The 24,207-nt window shown below is 37.7% G+C and overlaps 1 protein-coding gene across 1 annotated transcript in view; it reads right to left on the bottom strand.

Moving 5' to 3' along the window:
- The window catches only part of FAF1 (Fas associated factor 1), a 379,742-nt gene that overhangs the window by 93,003 nt on the left and 262,532 nt on the right, over nucleotides 1-24,207 (bottom strand). The window contains exons 9-12 of the mRNA XM_074265977.1: nucleotides 22,728-22,823; nucleotides 5,183-5,309; nucleotides 4,212-4,275; nucleotides 2,907-2,988 (exon numbers count right to left, since the gene is read on the bottom strand). Coding sequence (XP_074122078.1) covers nucleotides 2,907-2,988; nucleotides 4,212-4,275; nucleotides 5,183-5,309; nucleotides 22,728-22,823 — 369 coding nt within the window. The remainder of the gene's footprint in view (nucleotides 1-2,906; nucleotides 2,989-4,211; nucleotides 4,276-5,182; nucleotides 5,310-22,727; nucleotides 22,824-24,207) is intronic.

Raw genomic sequence — 24,207 nt, 5'->3', positions numbered from 1 at the left:
CTAGTCCCTAGTAATAGAAATAGCAGATGTTTATCGAGTCTGTTCAAGTTTGTAAAAGACTTTACAAGCATCGTCTTATTTAAGTCTTATGATAACTCTGTGAGATAAATACTACAGCTTGAATTAACACCATTTGACAGGTGAGGAAATTGAGGTTTGGAGAAGTTAAGAGACTTGCTCAGGGTCCCCTGACTACTTACTACGTGCCAAAGGCTGCATTTGAACCCAGGTCTCACTGCCTGTCCAGTGCACCATGCTTCTTCTCTAGTACGGGGAGAAGGCAGAGTCCCAGTGAATGCTTACGAAACTCAGAAAAGGAGGTTGGACCACTACTAATTGAAGCAACTCCTTTTTTGTTGAGTTAATTCTAACTTTTCGAAATGCTTTTTCATCTCAAGCCCAAATCTGTCTATCCTGCTCTATTTGAACAATAGCCTCAAGGTTAGTCCCCAGAGGGGAAATTTTTTAGGCCAAAGAAACTCCCAACACCCCGCCAAGGTAAAAGGAGGTTATGGGGGGAAAGACCAAGAAATAATGACTCCTTGAAGCAATGAGGAATGATCTAATTTATCCATTTGGCTTTCATTCCCATTGGGAGTAGCTGGGTTTTTGTTGCGTAAGCTAAGGGAGTGAAACTGACTGACTAGCCCATTCACCCAAATGAGCACTGCCCCCTGGGGGGTGGGGGACGAGTGAAGAGTCCCAAGTCCAGATCAGGCCCTGTGAGACCTCTGTTTGCCTCAGTTTCCTCAGTTGTAAAAAAGGCATGAAAACCTGCACTTATCTCCCTAAGATTGTGGAAAGGAGCCAGTGGGACAACTGTAAAGTGCCTGGCAGGGTGCCTGGCACCAGGATAGAGGGAGAACTGTCAGGGTGGCCGAGGCCTCCAAGGAAGGGGGTGCTCAGACTTCTCAGTGGGGTTCTTCTTCAGGCACTTTTCGGCCCTAACTTCCTATCCTGAAAGCAAGGGAAGGATGGAGGAGCAGCCAAGAAACAGCCAAGACAGAAAGAAGAGCAGCCCCAAGGCCAAGTCTTTGAGCCCCTGGCCCGCTGGGCTGGACGCCTCCAGGGAGGTTTCCATGAGGGGAGACGCCAGCCAAAGGCCCAACTTTGAAAGGTTCTGAGAACCAGTCGACAGCAGCCAGGACCTGGGCATTTCCAGAAGCATCTTGAACAACACAATGGCTTTGGCTGCTGTTTGGCCGAGGGCAGAGCGGGGAGGCTGAAAGGCAGCAGGCGGCGGCGCTCTCCAATCCAATCAGCTGGAAGCGGTTTTCATTAAGATGGATTGAGTGTGGCATCGTGAGAAACACTTTATCAAATGTAGTGTTTTACTTAGTGATTATCTCTCTACCGGCTGATGAAGCTCCCCAAATCCTTTGTAATCCCACCACTCCAATAAACATTTAATGAGTATAGAAGTTCAAAAAGCCGAGCAGAGGATTTAAACCTTCAATCTTGTTTTTATTTACTCTTGGAACTCAATTTCTCACTTGAAGTGAAGAATGCTGGTACTCAAAGCTCATCTGTTGCCCTGGTAAAATTCATGCGCCTCCCACGGTTTAAATTAAACATTGGATATTAAGGGGGATGGAAAACAAATTTTAACTTTCCATCTCGGCAAATGTCACAGTATCGGTCACTTTCACCTCCAGACTTATCAGCAGCAGAAATTAAGTTTTCCTAAATATGCGTCACTCATGAGCTTTCCAGAAAGAAAAGAAGAAAGGCTCGCTCTGGGCTCTCAAGACATGAGCCTGACAAAAGGAGAAATACAAGACGCCTTCAATAATGAGGCAAATTGGTGATGACTGTGCCACCAGGAGACAGCCGCATTTCATTGTGCAGCCCATCAACAGCCCCTCTTCTGGGCCAGGGCCAGGCTTAGGCCCTGGGCTACAGGACTGAAGGGGCCTGTCCCTGCCCCTGAGGCCCATCCAGCGTACATGGAGAACACAAGCCCATAGGATGAGGTCTGGGGAGTCACAGGCGTGACTTCATCCAGGAGGTAGCTGAGCTGCAGGGCCCTAGCTAGGGAGAGGTGGGGGGCCCCTCAGGACCAGGGTGGTCTAACCCACGGGCCCTCTCCCAGCCCAGCGCCCACCGGGTGCTCAGGAACACCGTAAGTGCTCACTGAATGAATGAACGACTGAGCTTCCTTCCACACTAAGCCCGTAAGGACTGGGGTCACTACTGGGAAGCAGCAGCTAAGAGCGCCCTTCTTGGTCATTACGGAGTCTTGATGCTGGCTGTATATCCTGGACTTGTTAGAAAACTTGGGTTCAAATTCCTGCTCTAAATGTATTATCAGTGAAATTGCGGGTGAGTCACCTGACCTCCCTGAGCTTCAGTTTCTCCATCTGAAAAATGAGAATAATCACATGGTACTATTTATTCCATGTATCCATGTACATATATATATGGTGTTGGGAAGTGACCGGCTGGTAGGCTAGGTCATCATTTTGATCAATGCAGAGCGAACCACCCCTGGCTTACAAAGACTAGAGGACTGGGTCTGTTTCACAGACAGTGCACCAGGAGCAAGTGAGAGCTTGCCTGGGGCTCAGCTTCTGGAAGGACGAGAGGATCTCCCAGATCACTCCCAGCACAAATGCCGTGAGGCTGGGAACCACTTTGCCAATCTGTCTCATCTCAGACAATGTCGCACAAATCACACTGTGAGTCAATCCCCTTCAAGGCAGAATGAGGAAGTGGGTCTCACTAGCCAGTCCTTGCCATTGAAAAGAATGAAGAAGGAAAAAGAGCCCCAACTTAGCAAGGAATGACCGACCCTGTGCAGTTTACCTCTGAGCAGACTTTGTGCTTAAGGGTGACCCGCAGCCCCAGATGGCCCTCTGACCTGATGACATCCTTACATTATAGGGCCTCCTTACACGTTCACTTACATCTCGGGCTTTCCCATAGAAGGCTTCTTGGAAAGCAGCTTCAAGTGATCCAATAAAATAAACAGGATGGCAGTCTCCATATCTAGGGGAAAAAATTAAGACAATGAATGAATTACAATGGATCGTATATTAACTTTGATGTTTGTAACTTTTTTTTTTTAAAGAAATACAAGGTAAAAACATCTGAACTTTGAAATTTGTCCTATTGAGACAATTCTCAAACATCTCCCAACACTTCCAAGTAAACATCATTAGTGTTCATTATTCCAAGATTTCAGTGAGAACAGGGTACTATGGAGTCAGTAATCCAATACAAATAAAAGTGACATTCATCAGATTAACATTTTTAAAATGCAAAAAAGAGGCAACTTGGTCTGAAAGAAAAGAGAAGGTTGGTCTCAAGAGTCAGGAGGACCAGGGTTCAAATGTCAACTATGATATATCCTGGCCAGGGGATACTGGGAAAGTCACTCATCCCTCAGGGCCTTGAAAGCTCTCTAAGCCTGGCCACCAGCCCAAGAAAGAGATGACCTTCTATCTTAGTGAGATCTCAGGGATTTTACCTGGGTTAGGATGGGATCCTTTGAGTGGTTACAACTCTATGGTCAATTAAAGGTCCATAAAAGGATAAAAAAGGGAGTTTCTTTGTTCTGCCTCCTCTGGCTTCTTGAGACATTGGGGTAGAAGTAGAGAGCCCTGGCTTCTGGCTGTGGCTGACCTGAACTGAGGATGCCAGGAAGGCCTTATTAAGGGCCTTCACTTTTCTGGCTAAACGCCTCTGATTCCATAAAACAAAAGGTATGGATGAGGAGGGTTCCTTCTAATCCTAAAGAATCTGCTGCTCAATCCACACTTCTGAATATTCTTACCTGTTCAGTGAGAACTGAATTTCAAGAGGAACATACTATTTTCAAGCATGGGAAGAATTATATTATAGTCTATGTGAAAAATTTCTAAGACTAAGGATTTATATGACTTGCCCAGTTATTAAGTTTTATTTATATTGTTCTTACTCAAACAAACATCTCCTTGATTATTTTTGAGTGGAGGTGCTACCGTGGAAGGAAATAGGTAGGACAGCCATACCAGAAACCCCCCTCCCCCCAATTTGCCAAGTAAAAAAAGTCTGCCCTTAAAGTCCTAGAGAATATTTTACTGCCAGGAGTCTATAATTTCTTATATAAACTCAACCTTGGGATCATTAAATGCCTTACTGTCAGTTGTCTATGATGAAAATTGAGCCGTCTACCACAGTACAGTAACAGAAATACACATCAAGCTTATATGTTAATGATTTAACCCTACCTTGAAGAAAACTCAGCTGTAAATTGTAATAAGGCATCCCCTTCATTTTCTGCATTTTCGGGCACTAATTAAAAACAAAAACACACAAATAACCTTTAACCCCACATTTAAGAAATACATTACTGAATAAGAAGCAAATAAATGAAAGATGAATGCCTGTGCCACAGCTTTTGGGAGGCTTTCACTTGCCAGTCCTGCAAACATGTTACATGATTGTCAGCAAAATAAACTGAACAGGAATTTTAGAGAAGACCGAATATTTTGTCAGTCCTACTGACAACGCTTTGAGGAACGTATCAAACGGGTGGCAGTTATTACTTGGGATTTTGGGTATTTTTTTTCAAAAAGCTGAAACATGGTTTGTAATTGAATAACATTTGTAAGAAAAGGATGTGAGGGGGGATGTGGGGCAGGTTGAGAAAGTCAATTTTATTGAAAATCCTAGGTAGCTGTATACCAGGAAATCTTGGCAGAAATTCAGAAACAGAAAGGTCTGAATGTAGATCTAGTCCTGGCCACCATATTTCTCCCATTTGATAACCTTACCCTTATGCTCTATCTATCCTTGGGAGTGGGTATGTTATGAGAAAGAGGAGAAGGAAAGGATGGCACTGAGTAACATGCCTTGAACTGCGTACAACAGAAAGTAAGGGATGTGCTTCTTTACCCTACCCACCTATTGTCCAGGGGAAAGATGGAGCTTTTCATCAGCCAGGGAATTCTAAGCATGAGAATCAAGACAACATGGTGCCCAGAACACAAGGTTCTTCTATATTCTTGGAGGCATCAGGAGCCTGGGACACAGAGCATGCCAGCTCTAGAGGAGCTGCAGGGCTTAGACCACTCCCTTGAGATTTTACTCCCACAGACCATGAAGTGAGTGAAACCCTATTTATTTGCTGTCTATTTAGGGGCTGTGAACCAAGGGTGCAGTGATTTAAATTTGGACCCCAGAGGGAGTCCATACTCACTCATTGGTGATTTTCGCAGTGCAGAGGATGCAATACCGAACATCTCTCCATCATCCACTCCAAATTCAGGAGCATCTTCAAAGTCGTCGCCATCACTGTCACTAACCATGTGAACATCGGTGCATTGCTATTCAAGGAAAGTTGGGATGAGGCTAAGATTACCCTTGGCAAGACAAACCAGGACACAGCTTCCCTCACAGAACATCTACGCCTTTTGGAACACCCTTTCCACTGATCAGCCTTTCTCCTCTCTGGCTACTTTAAATTTCCTCAAGTCAGGTGCTTCCCTCCAGGGAAAGTACTTTGTGGATGCTTGTGGAAGAGACAATAGGAGGTAGGCAACCATAATAGGATTTTAGAGAACTCACTTGAGAGAAATAAGAAAGCCAGGCAGTAGCCAGCCCTAGCAGTAGGGCTAAAAGAGGCATAGAAGGTATGTATCTCATCTGGAACCTTCTAAAGGTCAAAAATCTTTTGTCCATCAAGGAATAATAAAAATCCTCAATCTGGTCTTCAAGGCCCTCCACAATGTGAGGTCAGGCTTTTAATATTCATTCCACCCTGAGGGTCTGCTCCCAGACTTCCCCCCACCTCATGCAGGACTATTTCTGTACTTTGGTGGAAGCTCTTTCCAGACTCAGGAATATTAATCAATTTATACTCAAGTGCTCTTTATGTGCTTCGGAAAGGAGACAAAAGACAGGCAAAAACACCGCCCCCTGCCCCCCAGAGCTCACAAGATAACTTGTCAGCACACAAACACATAACCTCCCCGGGCCTGAGTCCCACTAGGGGAATACAACATGTCCACACATGAGTAAATAAGGGGTAGATAACAAAGTTAATATGCTGTGACTTGGTGAACAAGGAGAAGGCTAACAGGTATCATCTCTTGAAGGAGAATATGTAAAGTGTCCCCCCTAGCCCAATACCCCCTTCCCTGTGTCCCTCTCTTCCCCCTTTCTCCTGAGAACCTTAGTTTCCTGCAAGATTTAAGTATCTTATCTAAGGAGCATGATCGCCTCAGTCAAGTTTTGAAATAAAGTCCAGGTTCTTGGATTCCACTAGGGAGGTTGGGATCCAAAAGTTACTAAGTGAGGCCCGATCTGTGATTTCATTAGGACTGAGAACTCTGGGATGAAAAGGCAATTGAGCAGCACATGGCAGTTTCTGCTCTGCCACTTGAGTCTTGGAGAAGCGTCAAGGGCACAGAGAGGTTAAGAGTCACACAGCTAGCATGTGTCAATGGCAAAACTTGAATTCAGGTCTTCCTCATATTGAATCTTTATGCACTAAGCCAGGATTTCCAAACAATGACCAACATCATACAGAATGTTTGCCTATATGCATTATGGGGAAAAATTTTTTTTAAAAATTAATTACCAAAAAAAAATGACATTAAATACTTTCAATTTCACAAATATTAGAGAAGTGCCTCCAATGTCTAAGATGCTGTTTTGAGAACTAGAGAAAAAAATCCAAAAAAACATAATCTTTGCCCTCAAGGGCCTTACATTCTATTGGGCACCCCTTTATACAGATAAATAGGTGCAAGGTAATTGGGGAAAGGGCAAGAGCATTAAAAGCTAGGGAAAATGTGCTCCTGGAAGAGGTGATATTTGATCAAATTCTGCAGGAGGATTCTGAAAGGTGAAGATGGACAAGAAGGCCATTCCACCCAATAAAGAGAGCTTGCTGCTGAACTCCCTTCCTTCTTGACCTCAGCATGCCTTTTCAAAGCCAATCTCTTCCTACTCTGTACATCTTCATTCTGGGCCCTTGAATTATTGCTCTCACATGACATTACTTCTCTTGACTCTGCCTTTGGTTAAGTGGTCTCTCATGTCTGCAATATACCCCTTCTCTGCACACAGAACCCACAGCTCCCTACAAAGGTGGGCTTGTGGGACCACAGCAAGTATTTTCTCCCTTGTGACATTACTCTGTATAACTTTGCATTTATTTTACAGTGTCTACATTATGGATCCCTAACCCAGAGAACCTTCACCTCTTTTTTATATCATAAATGATCTCCTTTTTATAACATGCTGAGAAAACCTACAAATATGTTCTCAGACTCATGCTTTTAAATAATTGAGGAAATGCTTGCTTTCAGTTAGTGAAAGCCCCCAATTAAAGTTACAGATCCCCTGAGATCTACCCTTGGGCACATGGAACCCACTCTAGAAGAGTGGAGAGTTCCAGAGAACCATGTTGTTTTTGTCTTTACTGCAGAGTGTCTGGCGTAGTCCCTGGCATAGAGTAGATGCCAAATAAATGTGTGTGGCGCTAACTCCAACTGTACCTCCTGTGAAGGAGGTAGGAAGCTAAAATGCCCATGAGGCAGTTGAGAAGAGCTGGTCATAGGGGGCACCTGAAAACGGATGGTAAGAAGTTTTCAAAATAAAATCCAGCTAAAGGTTGGTAGTTTATCTTGGAAGCCATGTGTTAGAATGAATTGGATTTTTTGTTTTCTAGAAATTTTTCAAACTTCTGTGTAACCCAAGATGTTAATTTTTAAGATGTCCATGACTGGACATGGAATTATTCATATCTGAAAAAAATTCAGCTGCTCCAGGAAAAAGCAACAGATTGCATGTCAACAGACTCATCCTCTATTCTGGTAGTGTTTGGGGTTGACAGCATGACCTTGGATAAATTCCTTTTCCTTTCTCGGTATCAAAGGTCCAAACACCCTTTTTGGATCTAACATTCTATTCTTCGATGATATTAATGAGCTTGGTAGTTGAATAAAACATGATTATTTTAAATGCATATATTATACAAAACAAACAAACAAAAAGAATGGTTTTTGGCATCCAATTTATGGAATAAAACTGCATAGGTTGGCCAGAAACGGTTAATTTGTGTCTGCAGTAGTTAGAATCCGAAAACTGAACAGAATTGAGATCATCATGTTCCCAGTAGAACAGAGAAGATCATTTACAGAAGTTTGAAATGAACTTTCCAGAAGTCTCTGAGGTCAGAGGCCTATTTTATAGATACCAAAATTGCAATCAGTTGCATCTTTAATGTGGAAAGCCAAATCATTTCCTTTTTATCAAAACAGTCATATCTATGTTTCACTGGTCAAGTCAATTGCTGTGGTGTGGACCTATTAAAAAGTAGAATGCTATTGTGTAACCTATTGATAAAAATTTGGGTTAAAAAACCTAATAAAATGAGACTTGGGTTTTTATCACAGTTCTCATAATTACTAAGTGAGCCTAAACAAATCACTTCCCCTTGCTAAGCCTCAATAAACTCCCATCAAGTGGATGAACATTTCTATGTGCTAGACACCGGGTCAAACTCTGGAAAACAAAAGGAAAGATAGATATTGTCCCATGGACTAGAGAACAATGCATAAAAGGAAGCTGAAGGGGAAGGGGAAGAGTCACAAGGAAAAGATATTTCTTGTTAGGAACATGGTGGATAGAATCCAGAGTTAAGAGTTAGGGTAAGAGTTGAATGAAGACCTAGCTGGCCTTTGATACTGGTAATTTGGTTTTCTTCTTATTTTTTAAAATCATATTTACAATGGCAAGTGTTATTGGTAATTTTAAAAATAAAACCAACTCCTAAGTTTTTTTTTTTTTTTATTAATTCAATGGTTTTCTTACACTCAATTTTATTAATTTTAACTTTGATTTTTAGGATTTCTAATTTTATGTTGAATTGGAGATTTTTAGTTTGTTCTTTTTTTAGTTTTTAAAATTGTATACTCAACTCACCATTCTCTTTCTCTAATTTACTGACATCAATATTTAGATATACATTTTCCCTCTGATACTGCTTTTGCTATAGTTCATAAGTTTTTATATGTTGTTATTATTCCCTCTAATGAAATTGTTTCTATGATTTGTTCTTTAACCCACTCATTTTTAAATTGAAATAAAATATATAAAATTTAATTTTATTATTTAAAATTATTTTTTAAAATTTAATTAAAATTTAAAATTATTTAGTCTCTAGTTTTTAATTTTGTGTTTCTGTGATTCCCTAACTAAATATAATCTTTATTGCATTGTGATCTGAAAAGGATACATTTAATATTTCTGCCTTTCTACATTTGATTATAAATTTTTATGTCCTAATATATGGTTTGTCTTTGTAAATCATGTATCACTTTGCACCAATTACCACTGAGAAAATGTGTATTCCTTTTAATTCCCATTCAATTCTTTCCAGATTACTATCATATCCAGCTTATCTACAACTCTATTTACTTCCTTGACTTCTTTTAAAAAAAATCTATTTTCTGATTAGATTTACAAATTCTGAGAGGGAAAGACTCAAGTTGTCCACCACTACTTCCACTGGTAATTCATTTAACTTTTACTTTAAAAAAGTTGATGCTATAGTATTTGGCACATATAGATTTGGTATTGATATTGATTCACTATGATATCTTTTACCATAATGCATTTTTGCTTATCTCTTAATTATAATTCTATTTTCACTTTAACTTTAAGATCATGATTGCTACCAATGCTTTTTTAACATCAGCTGAAACATAAAAAATTCTGTTCCAGCTCTTTATTTTAATTCTGTATTTCTCATTTTAAAATGTGTTTCTTGTAAACAATATGCTATCAAACTCTGATTTTTAATCTATTCTGCTGTTTCCAATTTATGAATGAGTTCATTCCATTCACAGCTACAGTTATAATAGCATTTGTGTATTTCTCTCCATCCTATTTTTCCTCACTATAACCCTTCTCAGCTTTCTTTTTATAACCTGACCCTCCTTACATATCTAATTTACTTCTAACCACTACCTCTCTTAATCTGCATTCTTTAAAAAAAAATCCCTCCCAGATCCTCTCCCCTTACCCTTCTATTCTTGATCTGCCCACCCCTCCTAATTCTTAATCTACAAACACTTCTAAAAGTCCTTCCCATATCCTGTTCCCTTGCCCTCCATTTATACCTTTCTAGATGTATTATATTGTTCCCTCTTTAACCCAGTTTAGATGAGAATAAGGTTCCAGCACTACCAGCCCTTCACACCCACCTGCTTCTGCTGTATCACTGCTTCATTCATGCTTCATTTGGAAGAAATAATTGGTCCTTTTTCCTTTCCCTAACCAATTTTATTTTTAAAAATCAACTCCCATACTTGGCTCAGCCCAAACCTTCCTTTCAAACTACTCAAGTAATGATGACAGCTTTGAGAGTATTGATAAGATTTTCACAAATTGGTATTAAACATTTTGATCTTATTGAGTCCTGTATGATTAGTCTTTAATGTTTAGCCCAGAATGCTAAATTTTCCATTGAGTTTTATTTTTTATTTTTTAGTCACAAATACTCCAGTGTTGTTCAGTTCATTAAATGTCCTTTTCTTTGGGGGGGAGAGGGGGAGGAATGATCAGAATTATACTTTCTGAGCAAATTACTTTTGGTTACAACCTTGGCTCTTTTGTTCTTTGAAAAACAATCTTCTAAGCACTTTGGTCTTTTAATGTAGAAACTTCATAGTATTTTTTTTTCCCCATTGTGGCAAGCAATAGTTTCTCCTTAGCATGGAAGTTTGAAACTTGGCTATATTTCTGTGAATTTTCATCCTGGGACCTCTTTCAAATGATGATCAGGGGAATAGATTTCCTATTTCTACTTACTTTATCCTCTTGTTTTAGAACTTCATGGCAATTTCCTCAATAATTTCTTATAATATTGTATCAAGAGGTTTTTTTCCTTATCATAACTTGTGTTTCAACAATTCTTTGCCTCTCCTTGATCTTTCTCCAAATCAACTGTTTTCCTAATAAGTTTCAAATTCTTTCTTTTTTCCCCCCATTCTTTTGATTTTATTATTTCTTGGTGTCTTATGTATGACATCATTAGCTTTCCCTTGCTGAATTCAAGATTTCAAAGAGTTATTTTCTTAAGTTTCTGGATTTTTTTTTCCAATTGATCGACCTTCCTCTTTTCTTGGATTGTTCTTCTCCCCTCCCCCCAACAATTTTTCCTCAATCTCTTATTTGATTTTTTTAGTTCCTTTATAAAGTTTTTATAAGAACTTTTTTTGGGCTTGTGACCATTTGATGTTTCTCTATAAAGTTGGAATAGTTTTTCAAACTTCATCATCTTCCTCTGAATATGAACTTAGATCTTCTCTAGCCCTATAGTACTTGTCTATGAATAGGTTTTTCTCCTTTGCTTACTTACATAATTTTAACAGCTTATTTTTGTAATCAGGTTCTATTCCTGAGGTGTAGGGAAGGTGTCCTCATATCCTTACTCTTATTTTCTGATCACTGTCTAGGGGTCCAACTTCAAGTACTCCTCTCCACCAGGGTAAGGCAGGTCCCTAAAATATACCTTCAAACTTCTCAAGTCTGCACATTTTAGCTCTCTCCTCTGCTCTGAAACAGAAACCAGAGACTCTGATATTCTGCAAGTGTATTTTTTGCTATTGCACTCCCAGGGCACGGCCTGGGCCTGCATTTGGTCTGCAGAGCTGGAGGGTCCTTCCATCTTCCATCTTCTGACAAACTGAGCCCTGGCCCAGATCTTAGCTTAAAAAGACCAAGGTCTCCCACTGCCTCCAGATCTGTTTTTTTGTCCCTGGTTCTGGAGGACTCTGAGAAGACAGTGAGCTGGAGACTGTGCATAGCCTAGCCTCATCTGCAAATCCTGGTCCTCTTCAAGAAGAAAGGACAAATGAAGTTCTGGAGGCCGAGGCTGCCAACCAGACCAAGACGCTGCTGGAGCGTGGTGGCTGATTCAGTGGAGTTGGGCTAGAGGAGTCTGCACTTCAATGAGGGCATCCCAGGACGTAGAGTTTTTCTGGAGGTAGTCTCAAATTATTTTAGGAGAACAAATGAATCACCCTGACTTTTATTTATTCCTAGTCTTAAGTTCACTTAAAGGCAATGTTCTGCCTTGTTTGTGGGGAAAATTTGGAGAGCTTGGCATTTTCTGACCTACTCTGAAATTTTCCTCTGGAAAGTATTTTTTCATGATAAGTCCTTTAGGATTTTCTTGGATGACTATCACTTTACATCACTTCACTTTACATCATGTAAATCTTTCCAATTTTTTTCTGAAAGCATCCTGCTCATCACCTTGTACAGCACAGCAATTTCCCATTATAGTCACGGTCCTCTCAAAGGTTCTCTGAAGCACTTTGGAATTAAATGCCTGACATGGGAGGCACTGATACAGGATCATCAGGCACAGTGTGCCATCATCCAAGAAGGGGCTTTGCTGTATGAGCAAAGCAGAACTGAAGTAGCGCAAAAGAAACACAAGATGCACAAATTTGGAGAATCCACTCCAAATGTTCACGTGAAATATTTGTGTCTGATCTGTCTTGAGCTCACACTGGTATGATCAACCAGTCAGACACACTGTAACTTGACTCTAACATAGTAATATCATTGTGATCCTCTTTGAGAATGAAGGACAACAACTAACCAACCATTCCATAATTTGTTCAGCCATTCCCAATTGTTGGGTATCCCCTCAATTTCCAATTCTTTGCCACCACAAAAAGAGCTATTGTAAATATTTTTGTATATATAGGTCCTATTTTTTAAACTTTTTTGGAGGATATAAACTTAGTTGTTGGTATTAATAGGGTATGGAGTTTTATGGTTCTCCACCAATAATGTTCCAATTTTTCCACATTCCCTCCAACACTTATTATTTTCTTTTTTGCATTTCTCTAACCAAAACTAATTTAAAGTATTTTTGTAGGACTATAGGTAGCTTTGATTTTTTCACCTGAAAATTGTCTGTTCATATCCTTTGACCATTTATCAGTTGTATGACTCATTCTTAAAAATTTGACTCAGTTCTCTGTATATGTGAGACATGAGACCTTTATCAGAGAAATTTACTGCAAAATACCCCTTTCTGTTTTAATTTTAATCATGCCTGCATTGGTTTTGTTTGTGCAAGCTTTTAAAAATTTAATGTAAACACAATTATCCATCTTATATTCTATAATGTTATCTCATTCTTGGTAATAAATTCTTCCCTTATCCATAGATCCAACAAGATCCATAGATCTTGATAGGTAAAAGATTCCACACTCCCCTATTTTAATTTTCTTATGTTATCAACTTTTATATCTAAGTCATTTATCTATTTTGACCTAATCTTAGTATATGGTAGGAGATGCTGATCTATACCTATTTTCTGTCAAATTGCTTTCCAGTTTTCCTAGAGGTTTTTGTTAAATCATGAGTTTATGTCAAGAACTTGGAGTTTTGTATTTCTAAAATACTAGATTACTATGGTCATTTCCTATTGTTTATTGTAGAAAATGATCATTGTACATAACCTAGTTTCCTAATGTACCCCTATAATTCTTAATCAGTACCAGATTGTTTTGTGATTACAGCTTTGTAATACAGTTGAGATCTGGTATGACTGAGTTTAAAAAACTGATTCTCTTAATATTCTTAACTTTTTGTTCTTCTAAATGAATTTTACTGATATTTTTTCTAGCTTTAGAAAATAAATTTTGGTAGTTTGTTTGCTATGATACTGGATAATTAAATTTATTTAGGCAGAATTGCCATTTTTATTATACTGGCATGAGCAATTGGTATTTTTCCAATTGTTCAGATCTAACTTTTGTGTAAAAATGTTTTGTAATTGTGTTCATAGGGTTCCTAGATTTGTCTTGGCAGGTAGAGTTCCAAGTATTTGGTATCATCTATAGCTATTTTAAATGGAATTTCTCTTTTTCTGCTGAATTTTATTGGTAACATACAGAAATGATGATGATTTAAGGGGGTTTGTTATATTCTGTAGCTTTGTTAAAGTTGTCATTTATTTCAGCTTTTTAAAATTGTTTTTCTAGGATTCTCCATGTATTTCAACATATCATTTGCAAAGAATGATAGTTTTGTTTTCCTGCTGTCAACTCTAATTCCTTCAATTTCTTTTATTGTGATAGCTAACATTTCTAGCATAAAAATGAGTAATAGTTTTCTTTTCTTGTGATGGCTAGCATTTCTAGTATAAAAATGAGTAACAGTGGTGATAATGAGCATTCCTGCTTCACCCTTTTTCTTACTGTGAAGGCTTTTAGCTTAACCTCATTATAAATAATGCCTGCTGGTAGGTTTAGAGAGATATAATTATTTTAAGAAAAGCTCTATTCATTCCTATGCTTGCTAGTGTTTTTAATAAAAATAAGTGTTTTGAGAAGTTTGTAAATTGAAACATACTATTATTATTTGTATTTGTCCTTAAACATAGATGCAGGGAAGGGAGTAGGATAATAATTTTCTTTTTAGTAATAGTTATAATTTTGATAATACAATTTATTTTGAGAGGTGAAAGGTTTTATATACATGTTTTGAGACAGAGAAGAAAAAGAAAAAAGGAAGACAGAAAAGGATTTATATGTACAAAAATATTTATAGCAACTCTTTGTATTGGCAAAGAATTAGAAATTGAGGAGATGCTCATCAACTCTGGAATAGCTGAAGAAATTGTGACATATGATTATAATGGAATATTAACATGCTATAAAAAATGACAAACAGGATTCTTTCAGAATCTTATATGAACTATAGTAGAGTGAAGTGATTAGAACCATAATAAAGCAATATTATATGAACATGAATTATGAATATCTTTACTATTTTTAGCAATAAAATGATCCTAGACTGTACCAAAGCACACACGATGAAAAATGCTATCTACATCCATAAAAAGGACTGATTAAGGGAAGCAACAAGGTAGTGCAGTAGAAATGCCTTGAAGTCAAGAGGACCTGAATTCAAATATGGTCTCAGACATTTAACATTGCCTACCTGTACGACCCTGGGCAGGTCATTTAACCCTAATTGCCTCAGCAAAAAAGAAAAAAGAAAAAAAAGGAAAGAAAGAAAGAATTGATGAAGTCTGAATATAGGTAGAAACATACTATTTTTCACTGTGTGTGTGTGTGTGTGTGTGTGTGTGTGTGTGTGTGTGTGTGTGTGTGTGTGTGTGTTTGGAGGGGGGAACCTATATTTTCTATTACAATGTGACTAAATATGTTTTGCATGATTGTATATGCAAAATTTACATCAAATTGATTGCTTTCTTAGGAAGAGGTAAAGGAAACAGTGATTTTAAAAAAATGTTGAATTGTTTTTACATGTAGTCATAAGTACAAGTACATGTAATAGTAATAAAAATATTATTCAAAATAAATTTTAGAAAAGAAATTGGTTTATAGTTTTCTTTCCCTGTTTTTGCTCTTCCTAGTTTAGATACTTGCACCAAGTTTTGTGTCATAAAAGGAATTTGACAGAATAGTGTCTTTGCCTATTTTCCCAAATAGTTTAGATGACATTGGAATTAATTGTTCATTAAACATTTGGTAGAATTCACTTATTAATCCCATCTTTTTTTTTCTCAGAGTATTCAGTAATAGTTTATTTAATTGCTTTTTCTAAGAGGAAAATTTAAATATTTTGCTTTCTCTTCTGTTAATCTGGGTAATTTATGTGGATATTCACCCATTTTATTACTGTGTTGGATTTATTGGGATATAATTGGGCAAAAAACTCCTAATAATTGTTTTAATTTCATCTACAATGATGGAAAATTCACCCTTTTCATTTTTGATACTGGTATTTTAGTTTTCTTTTACAATGTTTTTATTGTTTGTTTTTCTCTATAAAACCAAATACATAATTTTTATTAGATCAATGATTTTCTTACTTGCAATTGTATTACTCTCTCCTTTCATTGTCAAGATTTCAATTTTGTATTGAAAGGAGTGAGAATTGGTTCTTTTTCTAGTTTGTTTGTTTTTAATTGCATGCCAAATTCATTGATTCGTTCTTTATCTATCTTGTTGAATTAAGTGTTTAGAGAAATATCATTTCCTCTAAGTACTGCTCTGGTTGCATCTTATAAATGTTGGTATGTTGTTTCCTTATTGTTATTGTCTTTAGTGAAATTAAATATTAATTATTTCTAAAATTTGTTGTTTAACTCATTCATTCTTTAGAATTATTTTAATCTGTCACCATGGCCCTTATTAAAAGTAATTTTTATTATATTTTCATTTGAAAAGGATATATTTAATATTTTTGCCTTTTCTTTTTTTTTGCATGTGGTTTAGAGGTTTCATGGTCCTTTTTTGTGTGTAGGTGCCATGTACTACTGAAAAAAAAAAAGTTCCTTTTTATTCCAAGTCAATTTTCTTCAGATGTTTATCATATCTAAGTTTTTAAAAATTTATATTCATCTGGGGCAGCTAGATGGTAAAATGGATAAAAGACAGTGAATAGAGTGGATGGTGGAGTCAGGAGGACCTGAGGTTAAATCCAACTTCTGATACAAGCTGTGTTAGCCTGAACAAGTCTATTCTATTCATCTCCTTAACTTTGTTCTTTACCTTTACTCTGTATGTCTCTCTTTTACTTGTAAAAAACATAGTGAAGAATTTCTGTTTTATGGGCAAGTTCATTCCATTCACATTCATCGTAATAACAATTGTCTATTTCACTCCATTCCCCCCCCCCCCACACACACACACACATGTCTGGCTGTCTTTCTCTCCCCCTTATTGCATCCTATAGATTAGCTTTTCTGCTTTTTATGCTATTCAGCTCTAATCTTTATGATGAATACTTCACAGTTTTCTATTTTACTGAATAGCCACTTTTCCCTAAAAGGATCATACACTCAGTTCTGCTAGGGAGGTGATTACTCTCTGAAATATCATATTCCAAGTTCTCCAATCTTTTAATGCAGAAGCTACTAAATCTTATGAGATCTTGACTGTGGTTATTGTTCATCATGCCTAATTCTTCATGATTTCATTGTCCATAGCATTTCAAGCCCTTCTGTTCTCCTTTGTCTCCCAAAGTCTGTCCAAGCTTATGCTCATTGTTTCTATCTTGTCCTCTGCCATCATATTTCTCTTTTGCCTTAAATCTTTTTCAGCATTAGGGTCTTTCTTAATGAGTCCAGTCTTTTCATTATGTGAGCAAAATATCTAAGTTGTAGATTCAGTATTTAACCTACTAGTGAATAACCTTAATTAATTTAAGTATTGACTGATTTGATGTACTTGGAGTTTAAGGCACTCTCAAAACTCTTCTCCAAAATCACATATCAAAAGTATCAATTCTGTGGCACTCGGTTTTCCTTCCAGTACAACTCTCACAGCCATACATTACCAATGGAAAGAAAACCATAGCTTTCAATATTTGAATTTTTGTGGGCAAGTTGATATCTTTGTTTAGTCTACTGTCTTAGTTTGCCATAGCTTTCCTTCCAAGGAGCAAACATCATTTGATTTCATGGCTGCAGTCACTATAATTGCATGGTTACAGTGATCTTTGGGCCCAAGAATATAAAAATTGATCTTGCTTCTAATTCTTACACCCTCAATTTCTCAGGAAATGATGAGACCACTTACAAAAATCTTAGTTTTTTTAAGCTTCAAGCCAGCTTTTACAATTTCCTTTTTCATTCTCATCAAGAGGCCTTTTAATTACTCTTTACTTTCTGCCATCAGAGTAGTATCATTTATATATCTGAGATTATTGATATTTCTCCCAGCAACTTTAATTCTAGCTTTTGCTTCATCTAGCTTGACAGTTTGCTTGGTGTACTCTACATATAAATTAAATAAGATGAAAACATACAATTTTATCCTATTCCTTTTCTAATTTTAAATGAGTCAGCTATGCATTCCATGTCAAATTCTAACTGCTGCTTCTTGGCCCACATATAGGTTCTTCAGTACACATAAAAGATGATCTGGTACTCCAATGGCTTGACACAATCTGTTGTGATCTATATAGCAGTAAATAATGACTGTGACTCCATGGTACTTGAACTATTTCTTTCTGGCTGCTTGAAGTATTTTCTCTCTGACCTGGGAGTTCTGGAGTTTGGCTATAATATTTCTAGGAGTTTCCATTTTGGAATGCCAATGGTATTTTATTTACATGTAAAAATAGTTTTCAACATTCATTTTTGTAAAATTTTGATTTCCAGATTATTTTCTACCTCCCTCTTTTGCTTCCCCCTTCCTCAAGAGAGCAAGCAATCTGATGTCGGTTATACATGAACAAACATTTTAAACGCATTTCCATATTAACCATGAGGGGAAAGAAAAATAAAAACAAAGTAGGGAAAACATAAGAAAACAAACCAACAAAAGGTGAAAAAAGTAAGCTTTGATCCACGTTCAGTTTCCATAATTCCTCCTCTGGGTATGGATAGCATTTTCCATCCCAAGTCTATTGGAATTGCCTTGAATCACTGCATTGCTGAGAAGAGTTAAGTTTATCACAATTGATACATAATCTTGTAGTTGCTATGTACAGTGTTTTCTTGGTTCTGTTTACTTCACTCTTCATCAGTTTATGTAAGTCTTACTTGAAATCAGCCTGCTCATCATTTCTTTTAGAACAACAATATTCCATTATATTCATATACCCTAAGTTATTCAATTATTCCCCAACTGATGGGCATCCCCTCAATTTCCAATTCTTTGCCACTACAAAAAATTTTGCATATGTGGACTCTTTTTCCTCTTTTATGATTTCTTTAGGATACAGACCCAGCAGAAATACTGGTGGATCAAAGAATAGGCAGTTTTGTGGCCCTTTGGGCATAGTTCCAAATTTTTCTCCAAAATAGCTAGATCAGTTTACAACAATGTATCCCTGTATCCCTGTACCACTGCTGGTCAAAGGGTATGCACAGTTTGACAACTTTTTGAGCATAGTTCCAAATTGCTCTCCAGAATGGTTGGATCTGTTCACAACTCTACCAACAATGCATCAGTGTTCCAGTTTCTCACATCCCCTCCAGGATTTATCATTATATTTTTTCTGTCATTTTAGCCAGTCTGAGAGGTTTGAGGCGGTATCTCAGAGTTCTTTTAATTTGCATTTCTCTAATTAATTTCTTCATCTGAAAACTGCCTGTTCATATCCTTTGACCAGTTTTCAAATGGAGAATGACTTGTATTCTTATAAATTTGACTCAGTTCTCTCTATATTTTAAAAATGAGGCCTTTATCATTTCCCCCTGAGCTTTCTGCTTTCCCTCTCATCTTGGCTGCATTGGTTTTGTTTGTGCAAAACCTTTTTAATTGAATGTAATCAAAATTAACTATTTTGTACTTCATAATGTACTCTTATTTCTTGTTTGTTCATAAATTCCTTCTTTCCCCAAAGATCTGACAGGTAAACTATTCCTTGCTCTCCTAATTTGCTTATAGTATCATCTTTTATGTCTAAATCATGAACGCATTTCTACCTTATCTTGGTATAGTATGAGATGTCGGTCTAATTTTTGCCATATTATTTTCTAATTTTCTCAGCAATTTTTGCTAAATACTGAGTTCTGATGGTGAATATCTTCAATTTCTATTTTATGCTCTGGTTCTAGGATATGAGAGCTCTTTTCATTTTGAAAGATTATGTTCTCTTGATGATGGCTTCCAGGTAATCTAAAAATTCTTATAATTGTCTCTCCTTGATTTATTTTCTAGGGCAGTTGTTTTCCCATTGAGAGATTTCACATTTTCTTCTATTTTTTTTTTTTTTAAATCCTTTTGATTTTGTTCGATTTGTTCTGGTTGGTTCATGGAGTCATTAGTTACTTGCCCAATTCTAACTTTTAAGGAATTATTTTCTTTAGTGAGCTTTTGTACCTATTTTTCCATTTGGCAAATTCTACTTTTTAAGGTGGTCTTTTCTTCAATGAATTTTTTTATTTGTTTTTCAACTATTTGGCCTATCAGGATTTGTGTGTGCCTTCGCTATCAAACTGTTGACTTTTTTCTTTATGATTTTCTTACATCATTCTCCCAATTTTTCTCTACCTTTGTTATTTGAGTTTTAAAATCTTTTTTTGAGCTCTTTCAGGAATTCTTTCTGGGTCTGTTATCAATTAATGTTTTAATTTTAGGCTCTGAGTTTGTTTTTCAAGTTTTTTGGTTGTTTGCTCATTTTTACAGCCTACTTCTTTACTTTTAACTTTATGTTGTAGTTGGATTTTGCTTCCGGGGGAAGGGGGCACCATTCCAAGCTTTAAGGTCGTTGTGCTGCTGTTTGCAAAGCTAATTCTGAAGGTCTGCAAGTATTTATTTCTTCCAACAGAATATGATCTAAAGAGAGTCGTGGTCATCACTCTCTTGGTCTGTACATAATTGCAAGCACTCTTTTCCAATCTGGTACTGTGCTCCTCCTTGTCGTGGGACTGCACTCTGGAACTTCAGATGGACAATACAACAGAGTCCTGCATCCAGGGCAATAAAGTATTCCCTTTTTCTGACTAGCTGTCTGAACCATTTAGGGGCTGAGATTCAGCCATTTTCAAAGTCTATTGCTTGTTTGCAAAGGCATGGCCTGAGCCAGACTGTGATACATTCTCACAATAACAACAACAAAAAGACCTTTTTTTTCTGTCCTTCTAAGTTATTTTGAGCTGGAAAGTTACTTCACTCCAGCTTCTTGTTGGTTCTGCTGCTCGAGGATTCATTTTGAGGCACTGTTTTAAAGTTATTTAGAGAGGAATTTGGAAGAGTTCAGGCAAACCTGTCTGCTCTGCCATCTCGGAGCTGTCTCTGTGAGTTCTTTTCACAAGCAGTGTCTACTATTGTCTACTTAAGTGCCACTGATGCAAAAACAAAAATCCTTCCATTGTAGGAGAGGATGAAAAACAATGAATTCTCTTCTGACTCTTGAGATTCTTTGACTGGAATACCCTAAATTCAAGGCCTGTGTAAAAACCGATTTAGAGACACTTTCCCCTTTTCCATCAACATTCTGCAAGTGGTATAGTAAAGAATCTAACATTCAAGTAGCAGAAGAGTTAGGCAGTAATCCCAGTGTCTTACATAGAACCTGGGAGAGAGTAGGACTTAATAAAAGCCTGTTGATTAAGTGAACAATATTCTTTGTTGTTGTTCAATCTTTTCAGTCATATCTGACTTTTTTGTGATCCCATTTGGGGTTTTCTTGGAATGGCTTGCTATCTCCTTTTCTAATTCATTTCACAGATGAGGTACTGAGGCAAACAGGGTTGAGTGACTAGCCCAGGATCACACAGCTAGTAAAGTGTCTGAAGCTGGATTTGTGTTCAGGTGTTCATGCCTCCAGGCCAGTCACTCCATCCATATAGGCCATCTCACTACTTCAAACAACGTTCACTGATGGACATTTTTGGATACTTGCATGGCAGCCACTTCTATCTAGCCATAGTACCTTCTGCTCTACCCCACCATGGCCTTATGGTTTGAAAAGGCTCATAAAATGCATAGTGTTCTCTTTTGCCTCTCTCAAAGATCTGAATTGTGGGTATGTAGGTATATCTGCAATATCCTTGCAATATAATCTTCTGTGAGTATACTAGTAGGTGCTTAATAAATGCTGACTGAATTAAACTGAATGAAAATAATTTACCATCATTGGAGATGGCTTTCAATCCAACAAGCTTTGAAAAGAAGGGTCAGAGAAGGAAAGGTTATATAGAGAAACCACGCTCTTGTCACCTTTCAGCAAACTGTTCAAGCAATATTTATGAAGAGATATTTGTGCCTTTTTTAACTGGATCATTTAACATGAGGGGATCCAAGCATGGAGGACATATTTTAACCTCTCCTTGGGCTATATTCAGCAATGCAGAGAAAAACAGCAGGAAAACACTTGGGCTCCTTGGAACAAAAGCATTGTGTGCAGGAAAATTGTGCTAAAAGAGTCAAGAAAACATAACCAGGTAGTGGGAAAAAAAACTTCACTCCTTACAGAACAGCCTCTTGTGCGTTTAAAAAAAAATATCTTTCTTGTTAAGAATTTAACTAATATAAGCAAACATGATCGTTTTCAGATACAATGAAAAACACAAAAACAGGTTTAATGAGCCAACCAAGAATTTTAAATACAATGAGAATGGGGCCTTTGGGGGAATCCTTCTCTTCCAGATCTCAATTCTTGACCCTTCCATGCTCAAATTTCCTTATGATATTTAAACTCAGAGATCTACCCTTGCTCCATTTTACAGACGAGAAGACTGAGGTCCCCAAAGCAGAAGGAATCTGGTCCTACAGATGGCAAGGTAGTAAGTGGCAGAGCTAGGATTTAAACTCAGATCTTCTAAGAGACAGATCTAGCACTCTTGCTACTGAGCATTATAAACATTATTAAACTTTTTATTTAATCAGTCGTACCTAAACACACAAATGGAATTGCAGGCCTCACATCTCTGACTTCTCATATGTTTGCCACATGCTGGGGGCCTTCTTTATTTCTCCTGACACTGTGAGAACTCCAAAGGGCCCTTGGGCTGGTCAAGGGGCATATACCGCCCCCCACCACCAATGACCAGCTTCTCCAGTTTCAATGACAAAGAAATAAGTAACATGAGACAGCTGGGAGCACAGACAGTCTCCTGAATCCTTCCCCTAACTCAGGAAATTGAGACCAAGCATTTTTAGCATGGTATTCCAAGATAGAGAAGGAGAACCAAGTCTCAGCTGTCTGCTGACCTCCCATTGGGAGGCTGTGTCCTGACAGTACCCCACTTCCCGGGATGCTCAGGAGAGCTGCCTTACCTCTTCTGACTCTTCCCGAGCTTGTGTTGGTGAAGTCCGTCTCCCCACTGTGAGCTGGTGACAAGGGTAGGTGAGCCCCGCTGCCACGAGGCACATCTGCAAACAGAAGCAGCCACTGGTTAGTAGGACCTAGGATAGGAGAGACCTCTCTCATAGTTCCCACTATTATATTGAGAAATGTGTCCAGGTAACCTAGGAAGAACACACGATCAAATGACTTGTAAGGGAAAAGTCACTGCACAGATCAAGAAACTAAAGCCCACATCGCTTGTCATTAAAAAAAAAAGTGCTTTAAATCACTATTGATTAGAGAAATGCAAATTAAGACAACTCTGAGGTACCACCTCCCATCTCTCAGATTGCTAAGATGAATGGAAAAGATAATGATGAATGTTGGAGGGGATGTGAGAAAATTGGGACACTGATACATTGTTGGTGGAACTGTGGAACTCCAACCGTTCTGGAGAGCAATCTGGAACTATGCTCAAAAAGTTATCAAACTGTGCATACCCTTTGATCCAGCAGTGTTCCTACTGGGCCTATATTCCAAAGAGATCTTTAAAAAGGGGAAAGGACCCCTATGTGCAAAAATGTTTATAGCATCCCTTTTTGCAGTGGCCAGGAAATGGAAACTGAGTGGATGCCCATCAATTGGAGAGTGGCTGAATAAATGATGGTATATGAATGTTATGGAATATTATTGTTGTATAAGAAATGACCAGCAGGATTCAGAGAGGCCTGCAGAGACTTATATGAACTGATGCTATGTGACATGAGTAGAGCCAAGAGAACATTGTACGCGGCAACAACAAGATTATATGATGATCAATTATGACTCTTCAGCAAGGCAATTGATCCAAGGCAATTTCAATAGACTTGGGATGGAAAATGCCATCTGTGTCCAGAGAAAGAACTCTTCTAGAGAAGAGTGAATGTGGATTGCAGAAAAGTATTTTCCCCTTTTGGTATTGCTGTTTTCTTGTGGCTTTCCCCTTCTATTCTGATTTTTATTCTTTTCCAACATGACTCATAGGGAAATATGTTTAAAAAAATAAAAAGAAAGAAAAGAAATGGCTTCATGGGGAACAAAGTCTTACAGTTCAGACCCAATCTCCTCATAGGCTCCCTGGAAAGTCCAGACATCAAGGATTCCTATCTGTATTTTACCAAGGAGGGAGAAGATTTTCAAAGAAGTATATGGATTTGCATCAATTCATAAAGATAGCAAATGACAAAACTGAATTTTGGATACAGATTTTTGGACTTCATCCTAATATAAAAAATTCACTAGGCGATATATCCTAAGAATGAAGGTCAACTAGACTGGGCCTACAAGTAATCAACTAAGGAGCCTAAAATAAATAGAACAGATAGTCTTTTATATGCTGTTTCTCTATCTTCATTCCTAGGATTCCATGCACTCCTCATTGCTCAGAGTTTCTCATAAGTAGACAGAATGAGATCCCTAACACCGTCTGCT

The sequence above is a fragment of the Sminthopsis crassicaudata genome, chromosome 4 (genome assembly GCF_048593235.1).
Source record: "Sminthopsis crassicaudata isolate SCR6 chromosome 4, ASM4859323v1, whole genome shotgun sequence".
Lineage (NCBI taxonomy): Eukaryota > Metazoa > Chordata > Mammalia > Dasyuromorphia > Dasyuridae > Sminthopsis > Sminthopsis crassicaudata.
This window is presented reverse-complemented; position numbering and strand designations above follow the sequence as displayed.